The 20,536-nt window shown below is 35.9% G+C and overlaps 1 protein-coding gene across 1 annotated transcript in view; it reads left to right on the top strand.

Moving 5' to 3' along the window:
* The first annotated feature begins 4,307 nt into the window (after positions 1 to 4,307).
* LOC129229921 (A disintegrin and metalloproteinase with thrombospondin motifs adt-1-like) overlaps positions 4,308 to 20,536 on the top strand; it is a 95,945-nt gene continuing 79,716 nt past the window's right edge. The window contains exon 1 of the mRNA XM_054864300.1: positions 4,308 to 4,407. Coding sequence (XP_054720275.1) covers positions 4,354 to 4,407 — 54 coding nt within the window. The 5' untranslated portion in view covers positions 4,308 to 4,353. The remainder of the gene's footprint in view (positions 4,408 to 20,536) is intronic.

Raw genomic sequence — 20,536 nt, 5'->3', positions numbered from 1 at the left:
GTCAATCAACTGAAAAGAAAACTACCACCGTATATCCGTGAGAATTTTGTTGATGATTTGCATAACATGACACAATTAAATCGTAACTCAGAAATTAGAAAAATCGAAACAGAAAATTTTTAAATTAACCGATTCGGGAATTCGAGAGAAATAACTCAGCTACAAATGGAAAACAATAAGCGCTAGCCAAGCAAGGCAAAAAAGTATCATCTTCTTTCGATAGCAATTTGTAATGTCATATTGAATTTTCTAGCATTAATTGTTATTCTTGTCAGGCCACAATTATTATTTAGTTTTATCAAGAATTGATAAATATCGAATTCAACATCGTGGAAATAGCTGCTTAGAACTACGAACTACGTAGTTTGCATTAATCTTTGACGTTTAGTAATGCTTCTTGAATTCTCATTTCTTTCTACGTCGGCCAGAATATCCACCAGACTTTGAAAATTAATTTAAAAAGAATAAAGCGAAAAAATCATACGTACGAACAAAAATCACAACACTTTTAGCATTTTCTTCGTTACCATGTGCGTTTGTTTTAGTTTTTAAGTCCGCCATTAGACAGTGACTTCAGTGCCCCCTATAGTTCGTTGGAGTTGCGAATTGGGATTGTCGTCAAGTTTTGGCGCGTGTAATGTTGTTTTTGTTGGGAATATTGCTTCCTCGTCAAGCATAGGGAGGGATCAGAATCATAAGAAAGATATAGAAGGAAGTTTCGTGATGTGATGGCCACAACATACTAGTTTACTTTGGCAAACCTATATTTTCAGGAAATTATTGTTCAATTCAGGGCCGTCCTAAGAGGGGGACGAGCCGGGCAATCGCCCCGGACGCCACGAAATGAGGGGGCGCCGCAAAGTGCCACTCGTTTCAACGGAACACGACGACATTCACACGAAATGAGGGGCGGGGCAAGGCGCCCCTCATCGTATAAAATGCCCCGATTGCATAAAATTAGGGGCGCCTTGCGGCGCCCCCTCATTTTATGTATCATAGATACACAGTCGAAAACACAAAATACAGAATCATTGCAATGATTCTCTATTTTTTTTTTTTTCTAGAGCACGAAAATATTCCTCTCTATCTCCAAAACATTAGTTTCTTTTGTGCCATTGAAGCAGATACAATTTCTGAGAATATAACTGTTTCGAATCAAACAAAAGGCACTTCTCCTTTATCTAGTTCCCACCAAATTTTCTTGAATTCTGCCCCTGCTTGCATTGACGTAACCAGAAAAAATTTTAAGGGGGAACATTGAAAAAACAAAAAACAGAATTCTTTTTTTTTTTTTTTGATCTGATAGGATAAAAGGTCAAAAGGTGTCCAGTCAAAAGTTTGAAAGTTCTAGTTTTGAAAACCCAATTTTAGCTTTAAAAACGCGACTATAGGCCATGTTTATTGACGTTAGGGAGGGAGCTCAGAAACTGTTTCCGATTATTTTTTTGAATAGATTGAAATCAATTCCTTCTCCCCCTACAAGTTTTCGAAATTGAAGTTTCAAAAACGCAACTTTAGACGAACTTTGAAGATTTTATAGACGGGAGAATCTGGAGCATTTCCCAAGAAAATTGTTTAAAATTATTATTCAAAAACTTTAAGGCCTGTTTTACATTCAGGGCGAATTCCACTTAAATTTTTTGTAAGTGTTGTTTAAAAAACTCATTTTTTGTGATATTAAAGAAAGGCGGCATGGGGACCCTTGCACGAATATTTTTTTAAACTTAAGTCTTAAAACGCAATTTGTAAGGCCATATTTTGTAATATTATGACCAGTGATTTTTCGAAATTAGAGCTCCAAAACGCAATTCTGAGCGATTTTCGATGTTGTTGAGTATTTGTGTGCTTCTCCTTAAAACTTACAATTATTTGATGCAAAAGAATAACATCTTTGTTTATAACACATATGAAAGTTGGTATTAAGTTGGTACAAGTAAAACCACAAAAAACTCATGAAAAGAATCATTGGATGAGTCCATATCGAAATCAAATTTTGATGTAATTTACTTCGATAAATACATTTTCTATTTACAATCAGCAACTTATTTATTTGTGTTCTTAGTCTGATCAATATGAATAACCAATTCAGTTTTAATTGTTAGTTTTTTATCAAGTGCGATAACATTTTACTAGATAAATATTTGGATTTTTAACATTTCCATTTTTCGAAAAGTTTTCGGAGCATGTTTCACAAATGTTAGAAACATGTTCATTGCTTGTCTTTTAATTTGCACTATGCATTGCCCTCTGATTGTTCTGTTCATTAATATGTAAGAGATTCAAGTATGCATTAGGCACTAATGTTATAGCTAACTTAATTTTTCTGTGTGTAGGGGGGGGGGGGGGGGGCGCCAGGAAACTTTCGCCCCGGGCGCCGTCAGAGCTTCGGACGGCCCTGGTTCAATTCAAAGGTATGAAAAATTATCTACTTTGATCAGAAAAAGGACCTTGACTAAAGAATTTTCACCCCCAACGCTCCTGTGTTTTTTTTTTTTTTTCAACGATCTGTTCATTAATTTTTTTTCTTCCGTGATATTCGCCCCTAGGCCACTGTCCTAGGATAGCCTAATGGCTAATCCGGGCTCACGGGAAGTCACTGCAGGGCAGGGGTGATGGAGGACTACTCAAGTAAAATTTTCTGAAAATTGTGAAATTTTCGGAAATTCTTCAAATATGCATGCAAAAATTATTGAAAAAAAAAATAAATAAAAATTTTTTAATTGGTCAGTTTTAGAATGTGCTGTCAGCCCAAAATTTTCGGAAATTTCGGATCATAAACACCCCTACAGTCACTCTGACCTCTTAAAAAGTTTTTAATCGGCAAATTTGGAGGCAATATTGCAACCCTGATCTTTTCCCCTCCTTTCTTAATTTTTTTAAATTTGTTTTTTTAATAATTCCTAATATTCCTTCTCAATCGATGTTATGCGTGTACGATATACGTGCATGCTCATATTTTATCATTCGGTATAGTTCAGGGGTGATTGTGAGTTCATCAAAAAATACCTGAAAGTTTTAAAGCGAGAACGGGGGGGGGGGGTAATCTTTGGCCCCTATTACTTAAGTCACCTTTCCCATAGTATTAAATGTAATAAATAGTTCTGAGTCAAAATATTGTGTGTACATTTGGTTAAATTTTTAATGGGTTACAAAGTTACTTTTGAGCTGGTGTTGTACAAATTATCTTGACATTTGTCCATCTTAAGGGATAGGTGTCCATTTTAAGGCTCTTGCAGGTATATTTGATGAGTATTATATAATTTAAAAAGATTGCGGAGGTATAGGGAGATAAAAGCATAACAAAAAAAAAACACATAATTCCGGTATTTTCGGACATAAAAATACCGGAAATACGTCCGAAAATACCGGAAATTCGATAAAATACCGGAACACAATATCACCCCTGTAATAGTTGGAATTTCATTCGTCAAATTGAGAATTTTACCCTTCCCAAAATTTCAGTTCGAGGTGCCCCTGCCTTCGCTATCCCGGCAAATTTCGAAATGACTTGCTTGCAGGGGCGCCCTGATAGAAGGTCACTGTGACCTCCCAAAAAGTTCCTTATTCGGCAATTTTTTCTGACGATTTGCCAAAATTTTCATCATTCGGAGAAATTTGTTGTTCCATTCGACAAAATTTGGAATTCCATTCTTTGAAATTTGGAGTTCTATTAGGCAAAATTATCATCATTCGGGATAATTAGGAGTTCCATTCCGCAAAATTATCTTCGTTCGGCAAAATTTGTTTTCGTTTGGCAAATTGAGACTTTTCGCCCTCCCAAGAATGTAAGTTTGGGGGGCCCTTGCGGGCTTGTTTAGAGCACTTTAGAAATAAACGGTTTCAAAACAAGATTGTTCATTTCACTTTCGCTTCTTAATTCTCTTATTGAACATTCTAAATTGAATCTTCATTTAAAATTTATTATAACAACACAATATCTCTCAACTGGAATTTATTTCTCACCAACGTAAATTGTCGACGAACAGCATAGCGGGAACATATGCTCGGCAAAAATTCACAAATTCCCAATTAGCCAAAATGCTAACATATGGTTTGGAATTCTTCAGGAAAGTAACAGATGGCTCCAAGTAGTAAATCGAATTTTGTTTAACGAAGAGGAACAGAATCCCCCGTGCCTGAGCGAAATCCTTTTCCGACTGCTAACGAATAAATTCCCGCGCGGTGATTACAACATTCCCCCGCTAGGTGTCGCTGACCCGAGAAGGAGAAAGAACAGGCAATCCGGACGGGTTTCAAAAAGTTTCTGAAAGTCAATTTTGTTTTTATTTGCACAAGTTGTCGCGCGGTTCTGTTTTGGAATGGATTTATCGTAGCTCTCTTCAGATAACCAGGATGAGATGGATGCTGGCCGCAATATTATTGTGGATTTTTCAGGACCATTGTCAGGTAAGGATGTTTTTTTTACACTTTGACCTTACTCTCTTCGTTTGTTACAACGTTTTAATTTAACTAACTGCTACAAGGTTTTTTTTTTTTTTTTTTTTTTTTTCAATTTTTACCCACAAAAATTGAGCTCTATATCCCTGAAAAAAGAAAAAAAAAATGTGACGAATGTTTCCACTACAGAAAAATAATTTTTGTCTGAAATAATATTTTTTTTTTTTTTTTTTTTTTATTTCATTCACTTGTGACTGAATTATGCGAAAAAAAGGATTTTTTTTTTTTTTTGGCTTTCAATGTAGGTATTCTCAACCAGTGGTGCCGATCCGCGAAAACCCTTGACTGGTCTTTAAATTTTTGGCTCCGCTTTGAGAATTTTCTGATTCAAAAAACAAATGATCTCATAATAATAATAATAATTTAAAAACAAATTGCGATATGTTTTTCATTGATGCTATTGTTCTGGGAACTGGAATAAAAAATGGGGTTGTTTCCGAAATTTTAAAAGTTTTTATTTCTGAAAGAGCATGCACATGACGTCACTAGTGATGAAATGCCATTCACAGATGCCATTAGCGCACAGCGCTAATTATCATAACCTGGCAACGCGGTTGGCAGCAAAGCGTAAACATTTAGCTCAGCAATGGAGTAGCGCGCCAAAGTATATCACTTGTGACGTCATAAAAACCACGCCTTGTTTCTAAAATCGTATTTTAAAAAAAAATTAAATAAAAAATGACTGTTCGGAAAATTAAAATTTTTTTTTGGCTCCGTAATTTTTTTTGCTTATTCTATCAATTTCAGGGATTAAAAGTAATACTTTGACTGAAGGAAACAACCCCATTGTATCTTGGAAAGTTGGCGACACCGCAAAATTGTACAAAAATTTGTCATTTCTTACGTCTAGCATTTTTAAAAACCCGTTCGTAAATTGTGATTATTTTTAATAATTTTCTGTGATTTTTTTTTGTTAGCTTATTTACTAACAAATAATAAATCCTTTAATTGCTTGTCTTTAAGGTTTAAACATTGATGTAGGGAATAATTAAACTTATTTAACATATTTTTAACGCCATGTAAAATCTTTTGAAAAGAAAAAAAAGCAGAGCTTTTTTTTGAACCTCAAATGCAACCTATTGCATTAGTTTTCAAAGTTTTAGGAAATAGGTTTTGTTTAAAAACACATTTTGCACATTGCAGATTAATTCTCATAGAATATCACCTTCTGCACTTATTTTTTTTTTTCAGCAAACTTTTAGAAATTTAGATAGTAAGTAGCGGAGCTTATCGATATTGCGCTCCGGAGCCCCCATTGTGAACCCTACTCTTGCAGTCTACTAACTACAAAGTCTACTAACTACAACTTCTAGTTGAAAGTAAACAAAGGTTTTTTAAATAGTATGTTTTGAAAGTTTTGGGAAAAATATATAATTTTTATTCTGTTTTATTGCATAAATCCAACATTTATGGCAGTAAATGCAGGACATTTTTTTAAAGCAATTTTTGCTTTAAAAAAAATAAACAAAATAAACTCACGAAACTAGAGGGTTTTTTCTGCAAAAGATTGTTTTTTTTTTTGAAATAAATTAATAAAAGTTAGAGTTTCTAAAAATTTTATGAAAATGTTTTTTATGGATTTCAGCTGTGTAATCTATTTTATTAAATGTAAAAAAGTTACTGTGTTTTCTGAAACTGCACATCCCTTCATGTTTCCACATTCATCAAAAGACACTTAATTTTTTTTTCAAACCATCAGAAAAATGATTATTCTTGTAATCGTATAGTTTGGGAATTTTTTTTTCTCGGAAACTTCAAGTCACATATCAAATTAAAGTATGTACGTGCAATTTTCTTTCGAATGAGCTATTGTAAAACTTTATAGTTCCCATGGAACTTGAATTATAACATTTTAAAGCATTGCTAGCAAGGGAAAAAAACGGTACTTTCTAACGAATTTCAAGAATTAACTACTCATCAATTTTGATACATAGATTTAAAAAATATACACATAAATTAAGAAAGAAGAAAGAAGTGAAAGAATATTTCTGAAAGTTCTATTAAAATTTCAGATAATCAGGTTGAATTCCCTATACGCCAGTTTAGGAAACTTTTCGAAACTAAAGTCATAAAAATGTAACTAAGTTATCTTCAGTAATAAAAAGGAGGCACTTGGGAGTCCAGGCGTCCTCCACTAAAAATTTTCCGAAGTTAAAGGACTAAAAAAAAAAAGGCTTTTTTTAATTTTGTCAACTAGGGTTATAAACAGGGCTACCAAAACTTCGATTTTCCCGCTATATCTTTGGGTATTCAATATTGATCTTGAATTCTTGGGATTTTGTTTGAAATTTTCGGATTTTTTGAGTTTAGTGATGGAAAAAGATGCATTATATATTTCAACAAAAAACCTTATTATTTTCAATAAAATATAATTTTTTGACTTAGCAATCTAAAATGGAGGTTTTTTTTTTTTTCATGTACTACATGTTGTAAAAGCGTGTCCCGTTTGAGATGCAAGACCTTTGTTTTCACAACCGTTAGTCCTAGATCGCAACTTCCTATGAGGTTGTTTTCTTCAGTCAAAAGTCCTACTTTTAGTCACTGAAATTAATAGAATAAGCAAAAGAAAAAAAAGGACCCAGAAAATACTTTTATTTTCCCAACAGTTATTTTTTAATTATTTTTTTTAAATGTCCGATTTTTCGAACAAGGCGTGGTCTTTATGACGTCCCAAATGATGCACTTTTGCTTATCTTTCTAACACGTTTCCATGTTATGATAAGCAAGAAGCGAATTAAATGTTGCGCTCTACGCTTGCAATCAACCATAAAGTTGCCAATACACGTGAGTAAAGATGCGAATTAAATATTTTGCTCTGTGAATGGCGACAGTGACATTTCATCATTTGTGATGTCATCGGCAGAAGCGTAAACAATGAAAACGCACTGATTAAAGTAATTTTTTAAAAATATTAAAATTGAACAAAGTGTTTAAAAATGGTCAAATCCTATGTGTTTAAACATGCTCTTTCAGAAAAAAATACTTTTAAAATTTTGGAAACGACCCCATTGCAAAATGGTCCAAATAAGATGCAGAGATAATATAAAACAACGGTTCCCAACCTTTTCCCCCTTGCGAATCCCTTCCAATTTTCGAAAGAAAATGGCGAACCTCTTGGCTATTAAGTAATAAGCAAAAAGCAAAAGAAAAAAAAAAAAAACGCACAAACACACTCACACACACACATAGACCATAAATTTGGGAGTTTTTTTTTGTTTGTTTGTTTGATGCTGCTCCATAGTTAATAACAATAGAGAAAACATAATTGCAAAATATATAGAATTACAAATATTGCTGCGAACTGAAATGATCGCTAAAAAACGAATGCAAAACAAATTCACCAAAAAAATAAACACTGATTATTCTGTGTTGAGCTTCAATCAACTTTTAAAAAATTTTGAAAATGGGATATTTGTGGAACAAAGAGGCTCAAAAAAAAAAAAAAAAGTTTGGCTGAAATTTTTCTGACACAAGGGTACATTTAACTCTATTTTCACTAAATGAGAAGTCAATTAAAGAATGATCTTTAAAATACCTTTCAGGGAACTGTCTCAGATTAACTAAATGAACTTTTTTCTTACAGTAAAATGCGAAAGATCTCTAGGTTTAGGTCTTCTTGAAAAGGATTACGAGCTTAGCTGTTTGATAAAGATATACTGCGTACATTAATCGTTTGATTGCTGAAGAATTTTTTGTAATTATGCTATAAGTGCGAAGTAAAATGCGTGTATTGAAAAATATTAGAAGTGTATATTTTCAAAATACGCATTTACTCTAACTTTTACACAAAAGGTAATTTTTAACAAAACAAATATTTTTAAGCTCATTTACCACAAAAGAAATTTTCTACACAAATTTCTTTCATTCTTATTTACATATAGCGCAAATTAAGTTGCATAATTAAATTACTTTGATTTTTTTTTATTACTGCGTAAACCTCACACCGCTAAACTTTCATCCACAAAAATGTTCTATAGTAATTAATTTTTCATACTCCCTGTAGGATTTTTGGGTTGATAACCATTTTTTCTCTTTTTCGACAATAAAGCTCGAAGTGAATTGTTCTCTATGTAGTGTGAAAATTGTGAAAATTATAGAAACAAGCAGCAGCGTGATCTCATGTCTATGCATTTTTGACTCAACGCAAGAGAAAAGCGATAGCTCTTCGTAAGACTCAAATTAATGGTAAAGAAACTAAACTTCAAAATATTTTAGACGCTCGCATATGCTCTAGTTAATGTTTTCATCAAGTTTAATCAAGCCTTCTGATCAAAAGCTTCAGAGGAAAAGAATGCCGTCAAATTCTTTCATCTGAGGAATGTATTCATTAATCATTAGTAGAGCTTTTTCAGCACGACTTCATTCTCAATGGAAGTTCTAAAACCGGCCCTTTGCAATTACAGACTGAATTATTTAAATGTAAAATATGCCACAGGAAGTATGCAAATATTTTAAGTATTGAATGTACGAGAGACAAATGAGTAAAAAGGGAGCAAAATTTTCTTGAAACCGATTGAACATGAGACTTCATCAGACACAGGCATATTAAAACTCCGACATTACAATATATTTTTCGCTAACCCCTGAAAACCTCTCACGAACACCACACACAGGGGTTCGCGAATCACCGATTTCTACAGCTGACTTTCTCTTTTCGCCTAAGTGTGCTTTTAGTACAGTAAAAATAGGGGCCGGACCCAAACATCCAAAAAAAAAAAAAAGCTAAACCTGGTGCAAATTGTTTATTACCCTCCCAATAAGAACAGGTAAAAAGTCCCACCCCATTGTGCGTCGGGTTTCGGAATGGGGGGCATCTGAAAATTGCTGTTTTGGGTATTTTTCCACAATTTTTAGAGTAAATTTAAAGTGAGGATATTATGTCATACTAAATTTAAAAGCATACAATTAAAGGTGTTTGACCCCCAAGAGGGATGACATAACCCACCAATGCTACAGAGCCCCCTCTCCCCGTAAAACGAAGCAGTACCCCCAAACCCCCCCTCCATACATTTCATATGGAAATATTATTTTATGCAAAGTTAAAGTTAGAAATCAAGTGTGTCCATCCTCCAAGTGCGATGGTGCACTTACTCCCAAATCTACAGCACCTCAACTCCGCCAAATAAAATAATACCTCAACCCCCCCCCCCCCCCCTTCCATTTCAAGTAGAAGTATTATTTCATGCAAATCTAAAATGCATTAAATCAGGACTGTCCACCCCATAAGAACAGTAGCTCACCTAACAAAACAAACTTATATACTAAAAGAACCCCCCTCTGATGGCGCACATTTGATTAAATGGTCAAAAAATTGAACTGTTTTTTTGCTTTTAAATGATTTCTCCTAAGCTTGTAACAAAAAGTCTTCGTTATCAAGATCTTTTTTGGAATCTAGATCCTCAGCAAAATCGTTATTGTTGCAGCTATGTCTAACACAGTTTGTGCACATAATTGAGCACTTCAGTCCACTTTCAGACTTTTCAAACATTCACTATATCCAATGAACCCCTCAGAGCAAGCACAAGATATGAGGCGCAGAAAGTGTTCTAGAGCAGAAGGCTTGGCTGTTGTAATAGGACGCAGATTATATTTCGGTGGTGCTTTCTATGTACCCATCAAAAATGACACTAGTTTTCCAGTACTTACAAGTGGCCTATACACTACATTGCTGGGATATTTCCTTGAAGCTTGCAGATCATTACCAAAAAATATGATCGAGCGGGTATCTTCCATCTATTACATATGAGACAGTGAGAAGCAAAGGGACGTATGTGACAAAATTAAAAATTTGGAAATGACCAGTACAAATGGTAGGTGAACCTCTCCTCTGATCTTGGTGCAAAAGATGGTACTAGTAGACCTGGTAGTTGCTGCTGCTATACAGCATGATTTAAATAAAAAAAAATCAATGAAAGCCTACCTAGGAGCTAATCTTTTAACACGTTTTACTCAAAACTTGAAAATGTCCACTTACACCCCTTTGTTTCTCACTGCCTCATATATGACACCAGCTGTTCGTTCTGTGATGGTGTATGAATCTTTTGCTTCAGATAATAGCACTTTAACGATACAGGATTTTATTTTTCCTTCTGAAACCAGATTCATCGAATACTGATGGAGGATCAGCGCATAAATTATACTAGAACTTTTTAGCAATTTGTTTATTCCATCTTTACTGTTCATATCATTCGGTGTAAAAGATGGTTTGGGCTTACACATCTTTACAGATAGTCACTACTCCCGTAACAGAAGCTAAAGACATAACTGCTTACCTTCTTTACAAAGAAATGCCACCAAATTGTTTGCCTTCCATATCCTTTAATGTTACTACCGCAACGTTAAAGGCAACGTCACAACTCACCTTATTATCAGCGACCGACCAGTATCAGCGAGCAATACCACTACCAACTTGAGTCAATACACATAGAGAGGGGAGAAACTTCTGGTGGCTTTAGAAACGGATTGTGATCTCCAAACTGAGAGACAAAAAGGTGTAAATATTTAGCATTCTACTGTTGTGTTGCTCATTGCTCTCATCAAGACTTGTTCCACCGTTGAATCACTACAGGTTCTGGACCACCTGAATTTGTCCCTTCGTTAGATCGTTGGATAACTGATGTTTTAGCTGATGTTTGAAGTGATATATATTTTTTTTAATTACGTAATGTACTCTAAAGTTTCAGATAGTGTTGGAAGTACATGTGAACATATTTAGCATAATTCACATAACCTGCTGTGTAAAAGAGAGACAGCTTGGTGTTTGCAAATGAGAACCCCTACCGACTTAGAGGGTGCAGAATTGCAGCATTTATCGTCTCACTATTGGCAATTTCGGTTTGTCCCCCTTACGGTGATGGCAAAAGATTGTAGAAAAAATGAAGTAAATTATTCAAGAAATAGAGAAACTTTAGTCAATTTGGACTTTTTTTTTATGCTGCACAGGAATTTGGTTTTCCAGCGCTCTAAACAGTTTAATAACTCCAGTCACAAATAATTTGGTTACTGAGCTCACTTAGATCTTTTAGAATTATCCTTCTGACATTACTATATCATTGTGTGGCATTTTGTACTTCGGAAAAGTTGAAATCAGGGAAATTTTTTCGTAAACTTAACTGCAATCGTTGATTTTAGAATGCAAATTCAGGGTCCACCCCCCCCCCCCCCAAAAAAAAAAGCGATGGCGCACCCCTTAAGTGTGAAGGAGTATCCATCTAGAATAAAAGCCCTCAAAAAAGAAAGAAATGCCCCTTGGAAAAACTGCCTTAAAAATTCCAATGACGCAAATCTGCTACATGGACCCCTCTCCACATCCCCCCCCCCACCTGTGCACTCCTGTTAATTAGAGTTTTTTTTTCAGTGAGAGCTTATTATTTTACTATTATAGACTGGTTTCTGCGTGGTTTGAGATTTTTTTTTAAGTAACAGAAATTATTTTTAATTAAATAGAGGGTTTTTTCGCCCCCCCCTTCCCCCCAAAACCCGACGCGCAAAGTGCTGGGACTTTTTGCCCCTTCTTGTTGGAAGGGTAAAAAGTAATTTGCAACATGTTTCACATTTTTTTTTTTTTTTTTTGGATGTTTGGGTTTGGCCATTTTTTGGCCTAATTTTACTGTACTATTAGTGAAATTTCTGGCCGTTACTATATTCAAGGTTATACATTTAATATATAAGCTCAGGTAGTCTTTAAACTGGTAGCTAAAAATATTTTTCACAAGAGTGAAAAGCAAGTACCTTATAGCAATCCAGGAAACTTTTGACCAAGATATTTGATTTTCACAGGAAATTGATGAAAACCTGTGAATTCCTGAAACGTTGCCCAGAACTACTCGGTGACGGTTCGAAACTTTTTAATAGCATAACGGTTGCGATCTATACAGGTTGTCTAGCAAAGGACTCCTTGGTTTCAAAATTAAATATCTCGAAAACAAAGGACGATATTAGAGTAAAATGAACGGTATGTTTATTGTGAAATCCATAAAAATCATTTACATGAACTTGGAAATTAGTTTACAAAGTTGCGAACAGGTGGCGCTGCACGCTGTAATTGTAATAGAAGTCTCGGATATGCTTACATAGACGTTAAAAATTATTGTCAAACCTATAGCAGCACTATTTATGAAGATTTCTATTGCAATTATTTCGTGCAGCGCCACCTGTAGGCAACTTTTCAAACTAATTTGAAAGTTCTGTATATGATTTTTATGTGTTTCACAATAAACGTACCGTTTTACTTTATTCCAATTTCGTCCTTTGTTTTCAACGTATTTAATTTGAAACCAGGGAGTCCTTTGCTGGACACCCTGTAAGTCGACGTGGATTGTATACAATCGAAAGCAAAAAAAAAACTGATTAACTTAAAGAATACGTTTACAAAGTCAGAAAAAAATCAAGCCAAGGCAAGTAAATCACGCCGTTCCATACAGTTCCATATCGCATAAGTTCTTTTTTCACGATAAATTGATAAAATTCTGAAAAGGTAAACTGAAATTTAAGCAAAATTATAACTTTTAGAAACACAGAGTAATCTCTTTTTTGAATTCTTGATTGTAAAAATTTTCCTTTGTTCGAGATATTCAATTTGTCTTTTTTTATTTTTATCATTGCAAAGTCACCTCCCCCCCCCCTTTACATCACTTAGAATTAATTGGGAGCACCCCTTTGACAACGTCCCTGTATTTAAATATAAACTGGTGCACGCAAAGTTGTCTTCAAAAATGTGATATAATATCTGTCCTGTACCAGTTCCCATTTCACATAGTTAGCTTTTAATCTGACGAATTGTGATGAAAACACTGATAAAATACAGTCGAACCTCGATTTAACGAAATCATAACCGAACTTTTATACGTTAAATCGGGGTTATTCGTAATATTGGGGTGCAAAAAAAAAAATCATTTGTATTATTAGAAAGTGTAGACTTTTTATGCAGCATTCCGTGACTTATAACATACTAGTTAATTCGAAACTTTTAAGTAGTGACTAATAAGTGTTTGACAAATTCCTTGATAATTGACTTGAAATAGTTCTCTTTCAACTCTTTTTAGAGGAAAAAAATACTGTGTCATCTACAGCCTGCTTCATGAGATATGATTTTACAGTTTCCTTTCCATGTAAAGCCTTAGAAAAGGAAGGTTTAATGGGAGTTTCATCTTCGCTTTCTGCAGCATAATCGCTATTCATTGGTAGCCCCCCCCCCCCCCCCTCGCCAGTCAAAATTAGCTGATTCCAAAAAAAAAAAAAAGTCTTCTTCTGCTTCGGACACGATGGATGTATCATTTGGAAAACAATCCAGTATTTCCAAACTCAAATTAACAAAAAAATTCTTTTCGACTGTTAAAATAATTCATTAATTCGGGGTTTATTATTCGTTAAATAGAGATTTTTGCTTTCATTTTACTCGGGCAAAAAGAAAAATTTGCTAAATTGTGAAATTTGTTAAGTAGAGGTTTGTTAAATCGGGGTCCGACTGAATTATAACGGATACGGATCATGATTTTTCTTCGGTGGAGAGCGTGAGCTCTTTTGCCGGGTATGAGGGTATAGGGTCATAACATGGAACAGATCATTGATGGTATGAGGGGGAGGAGGAAAATATATATATATATAAAAGGAATCTTTTCAGGGCCACTTGAGTATATACAATATTTACAAGCACATGTGAAATAATTGACAAGTATGAAAAACGAAGGATAAATATGAGCAGATAAATAAGGATTATTTACAATATGTACAGCGAAAATCAAATGGAAGATCAGTGCGGGTAAGGCCTGTCCTACCCGCAAGGAGAGTTCGGAAGTCGAACCATCTGCCGAAATGGCAGAGAAGAGATTTAGCCGTCGGAGACGGCAGGGGGAGTGCGCCTGGGGCGCTTTTCCCCCTTGAGTTGGTAAGTAATGAACATTGTGTCCGAAGGGAAGCCTGTGTCTCCCTTATTGTATGTGTATTGTATTTGGTCTTGTATCAGTGGGTTGGGGTGGTAGGTGAGTCGAGTGAAGAAATTTGTTGCCATGTCAATAATGAAATCTGTTAGATACACAATGTGGGAATCATTATGGATCGTATCATTGGAGACAAACCAAGGGGCATTAAAGACCTTTCTCAGTATTTTGTTTTGGATGACTTGGAGCCCCATCATGTTGGTTTTTGCAGCATGACCCAAAACCGGGATGCTGTAAACCATTGCTGGGCGGATGATGGTAGTATATATGGCGAGTTTGTTCTTAGTGCTTAATGAGTTGGTCTTGCTTAGTAGACAGTACATGTAGCCAATTTTTCTTTTAGCTTTTTTAATGGTCTCTCGAATGTGATATTTGAAGGTGAGTTTTCTGTCTAAGCTGACGCCCAAGTACTTAACATATTTAGAGTACTTGATGTTTTCATTGTTGACAGAGAGGGGTTTGGGAGCATAATTGAGGTCATTTTTGGAGAAGTAAATGGCCTGTGTTTTACCAGGATTGATAGCAATTCTCCATTTGTTGAGGTATGAAGTGACATTATTTACGTATTTTTGTAATCTTAACTGAGCAAAGTTCCTATTCCAGTCACTAGCCATGAGACTGGTGTCATCTGCAAATAAGCAAGTTAAGTGTGGATCAATATTGGGGAAATCACTAATATAAATGTTATACAATGTTGGGCCAATCGCAGAGCCCTGGGGCACGCCGGCCAAGATGTTGTGTTTGCTAGATAGATAATCACCAATGCGCACTTGAAACGTGCGTTTGTGGAGATAGTGGTGAATAATTTGGATTATGTATCTGGGGAAATTTAGTTTAATGAGTTTGTAGATAAGACCTTCGTGCCATACGCGATCGAAGGCCTTACTGATGTCAAAGAAAATGCCGATGGTGATTTTTCCGTCTTGCATATTTTTTGTGATGTAGTTAACCATCCAAAGTAATTGGTGGGTAGTGGCATGAGCTTCTTTGAACCCAAATTGAAAATTAGGAATCAGTTGGTGCTGGGTAATGTGGTTTTTTGTCTGGTTTAGGATAATCCGCTCAGTGAGCTTTGAAAGGGAACTGAAGAGGCTGATAGGCCTGCAGTTGTTAGGCTGTGAGAGGTCAGCATTTGGTTTGGGGATTGGGATTACGATCGCATTTTTCCAGAGATTGGGAAAGTAGCCGTAAGCCATTATCTTATTGATAATTTTTGTGATTGTAGAGATGGAGCTGAGAGGGAGATGTTTTAAGTGTATGTTCTTGATGTTGTCCTCTCCACCCGCTTTTCTTTCTTTTAGTTTTTTGATCTCGATCATTATCTCAAGTGGGGAGACAGCAGGAGGGGGGGGGGGTGGAGGGAGAGGGGTGAGTGAAGAAGTCACTGACCTCCTTATTAACAATAGAGATAGTTTGGTCATCATAGGCGTCAGCATTTAGCTGGAAGTTATCCTCGAGAGCTCCAGCAAGTACACTGGTCTTATCATTGATGGAGTAGACCAGGTCCCCTTGTTTGTTGCAGAGAGAGGGAATAGGCTGAGTTTTTTTGGAAAATTTGCGAACAAGTGTGTAGAAAGCTTTTGAATTGTTTTCAAGAGACTCAAGGTAATTGTTGAATGTCTTGGACTTGTGGTCCGAAATGATTTTTTTGATGTTATTTGTCATACTATTTAGTGTATTTTTCAAGCTAGGGTCTCTGGTGAGGTGCCAAAGCTTTTTGATTTTGTTCTTTTCCTTGATTTGGTTGGTAATTGTTTTGGGGAGACGGACATAATCGTCAGGAAGAATTTTAGTGCATTTTGCCCTCTCAAGAGCAAAATTTATGTCGTCGGTGACTTTGGTGATGCAAGTATCAATGTCATTGGGATTATTGATAACAGGATTGTCCTTTGATCTGTCATGTAGCACTTGGGTGAAATAATTCCAGTTAATGGTGGTAGTGGTGTTGAATTTTTTGGGAAGTGCGGTCTTGAGACCAATGTCCAGTACGATAGGGCAGTGATCAGAGCTTAAAGCAGTGATAGCTTCGATTCGACAGTTGTTGGAGAGGTTATTCAGGAGAGCCAAGTCAAGGGTGGTATTTGTGAACTTGGTGTAATGGGTTGGGGAGTCAGGGGCAACTAATGCAATGTCATTATCAATGATGTAGTTGGTGAGAATTTTGCCATTTTTGTTAGGGAGACCATTGCTCCAAATTTCATGCTTACAGTTGAAGTCACCGATAATGGGGGACTGATTATTTATGGAGAATAAAGATGTGAGATCATTGACTAATAACTTGGAGCTCGGAGGCAGGTAGATTGAAGATATAGTATGTGGGGAACCATTAATAACACAGACAATGGTAGTGTTTTCAATATTATGAGTTTGAACGGGGCGTTCAAAATGAGGAATGCAATATTTGACAAGTATGGCCGTGCCACCGCCTCTGGTGTGCGTTCGGTCATTGCGATAGATTTTATAGTTTGAGAAAAACAGTTTATGGGAGCCAGATAAGTGTGTTTCTGACTGAATTATAATGAATATTTGAAGCGTCATATAGTAGCAAACGGATTCACGATACTGGTAGGCTGTTTGTTATATGAACTCAGAATTTTCAGTGTTGTTCGTATTAGTAGCACCTAAGCACAAAATGAATAAACAAATTTAAATAAAATTTTAATAAAATCGAGAATAAATTTGTAATTATTTCAAAAAATATATTATTTTTGAAGATAGCTTTTTAGAAAAGTAAGCCCCAAGGAGAGAAAATTAGTGATTTTAGTTTTGTCTTTTGAATCTATTCACATTTCTAAAAGAAATTTTCGAGTTTACAACTGACAATTAATCTTTGTAAACAATATTTGAATGATCAATTACTAATTCACTACTTATTTCTAAATGCGCATTAAATCTACCAGTATTATTTATTACCTATGTTGTATGAATTGCTAAAGCTGTATCATCTTTACGTGTTTCACTTGGAATTTTCCGCCATAGAAAATTTCTGGAACGCCTGCTTTTAAGTGAGCGATGGTAACAAAGAATATCTTCTTAATCTACTCTTACTTACACTTACACCCATAAACCGAGGGCCAGTCAAACTTTCGAGATGTGGAAAGTTCCCGCCGCCTTCTCAAGAATTTGGTACTAAACGAAAACGTTGAGGTAAATAAATGTTCGGGTTATCGACACTTGACTATATTGCGAATGGTCGAATGTAAGGCACCACTTTGGCGCAGAGTTCAGCTGGGTTATGACATGAATGATGTTCTACCGATGTTTATGTACTGTGAAGGTTCTTGAGACTTCAAAGCAACTGTGTACCCCATTCAACATAACTGACGTAATGTTGAAGACAAATAGAACGTGCGCCCCCTTTTGTATCATTCTGTACATGAAAAGCATAAAAAGCACAAGATGGGGCAGACAAACGAAATAATCTGTTTTACCAATTTAAGAGCATTTTCGCTTAAATCGATATTTTAGTTTTAGAGACACATAAAAATAATTTAGTATACATATACTCACAGCAGCCAGAACTTACCCTCTGGGGCTATTGGCATAAGAAACCTTACCTGCATATAAACTACCATTTTAGGATTGGCAAAATGCGTAAAATCAAGAGCTGCGCACTGTAAGAAAATTTCGAAACGTCGCAGGTTAGTTTCGGGTAACGTTCCAGGATTTCACAGGTTTTAATCAATTTCTTGTGAAAATCGAGTATTTTTGTCAAAAAGTTTCCTGAACTGCTGCAAGTTGCACGAATACAGACTTCTCACAGTTGCGAAAAATATTTTTAGCTACCAGTTTAAAGCTTAACTGAGCGTATTTTTTTATGTGCATTGCCTTCAGCTCGACTACGGTTCTTCTAGATTGATGTTTGAATCTTCGTATGAGAGCGAAATGCATGTCTCTGGATTCCGTAGCTTAGCAAGAATTGTTGGCAAGTAAGATGGTTGAGACTAACTTGCAGTTCTGTCTCGGTGTTGGCAGTGATACTTTAGTAGCTTTCCTGATAAATGAGGAAGTCGTCGAACGATTATATTACACGTACTTAGAACCCCTGAAAAGGACAGGCCGACATTTTGGTTCCAAGACGGCATTGGATCCAGCCTTGTTTCTAGTTACTTTTCTCCGCACACACCCCACCTCTTAGCCGTAGGCCTTAGGTTCCATCTCACGGGGGGTCCGCATTTATAAATACGGTATATAAATACCAGTATTTATAAATACGATATAACATTCGTTGGTTGGTATGTCGTAAAACAATTGATGACAAGTTGAGTAAAATGTCACTTAAATTGAATCTTTCACATCTTATTTGTTTCAAATTTGTATTAAATCTTCTTTATTTACGGAATAAAATAATCAAACATCAATCGGGCAACACATGCAAAACTTGGGCACCAGTTTTCTGCAACGAGGCTTTTGTACAAAGACTAATTTTGTCCTCCGATCGCTTTAGAACCAAAATGTCGGATGAGTCAGTTCCCCCTTATATAGAAGCCTTACACCGACCTATGCGTTTATGGGGTCATGCTGCAAAAACCAACATGATGGGGCTCCAAGTCATCCAAAACAAAATACTGAGAAAGGTCTTTAATGCCCCTTTGTTTGTCTCCAATGATACGATCCATAATGATTCCCACATTGTGTATCTAACAGATTTCATTATTGACATGGCAACAAATTTCTTCACTCGACTCACCTACCACCCCAACCCACTGATACAAGACCAAATACAATACACATACAATAAGGGAGACACAGGCTTCCCTTCGGACACAATGTTCATTACTTACCAACTCAAGGGGAAAAAGCGCCCCAGGCGCATTCCCCCTGCCGTCACCGACGGCTAAATCTCTTCTCTGCCATTCCGGCAGATGGTTCGGCTCCCGAACTCTCCTTGCGGGTAGGACAGGCCTAACCCGCACTGATCTTCCATTGGATTTTCGCTGTACATATTGTAAATAGTCCTTATTTATCCACTTATATTTATCCTTCGTTCTTCATACTTGTCAATTAGTTCACATGTGCTTGTAAATATTGTATATACACAAGTGGCCCTGAAAAGATTCCTTTTTTATATATATTTTCCTCCTCCCCCTCATACCATCAATGATCTGTTCCATGCTATGACCCTATACCCTCACACCCGGCAAAAGAGCTCACGCTCTCCACCGAAGAAAAATCATGATCCGTATCCTATGCGTTTCCCCAGAAGGTTCCCGATTTGTTCCACAGACATGACTGCCTTTTTACCAAGATGTTTTTCCGAATTCTTCAGAACGATTCCAGGATAATTTTCGGAAGATTGCTGACTTTTAGCGGCAAACGTTCCTGTTGTTTGTTCCGAATATCTTACCAGCAGAAACTGGGCACATTAGCTGCCCAGTATTTTCCAGGAACGTTTCCGAATTGTTTTTACAGTGTGGGAGGAGGGACGACTCACCAACCTCAGCGCCAATGATTCCCAACTATAACTGCATTTGAACACCCTGCTACGATTAGATCGTAAGTCGCGTTGTTTTCGAAATTTTAAAAGCATTTTTTTCTGAAAGAGCATGCTTAAGAGCATAGGATTCAACAAATTTACAAGTAATTTGACAAATTTTGATGTCTTTTAACAATAATTTTAATCGGTGCGCATATTCAATTTCATTTTTTACGCTTCTGCACATGACATCACAAGTGATGAAATGCCATTCACTGTTGCCATTAGCGCAGAGCGCAATATTTAATTCGCTTCTTAATTATCATGTCCTGGAAACGCGATAGACAGCAAGCGTAAACATTCAGCGCACCAAAGTACGTCACTTGTGTCGTCATTAAGACCACGCCTTATTTCCAAAATCAGACATTTAAAAAAATGTATTAAAAATTAAGCGTTGGGAAAAAATAAAAGTTTTTCTTCGCTCCATGTTTTTTTTTGCTTATACTACCAATTTCAGTGATTAAAATTAGTACTTTTCTCTGAAGGAAACAACCCCATTACCAAAAAAATATCCTGCAATATAAAATTTCGAATTTGAAAGAGTTAAAAAAAATGACGATGAATTAAAGTTTAAGTTTTTAATTAGGAACTGGTGCTAATTTGAAGAAAAATGTGTTGAATAATTATCCTTTATTGCATAACAAAAACAGAGAGAGAGAAGATC

This window comes from Uloborus diversus, chromosome 9 (genome assembly GCF_026930045.1).
Source record: "Uloborus diversus isolate 005 chromosome 9, Udiv.v.3.1, whole genome shotgun sequence".
NCBI classification, from domain to species: domain Eukaryota; kingdom Metazoa; phylum Arthropoda; class Arachnida; order Araneae; family Uloboridae; genus Uloborus; species Uloborus diversus.
The sequence above is the reverse complement of the archived record's forward strand: the minus strand, read 5'-3'. Positions and strand labels throughout refer to the sequence as shown.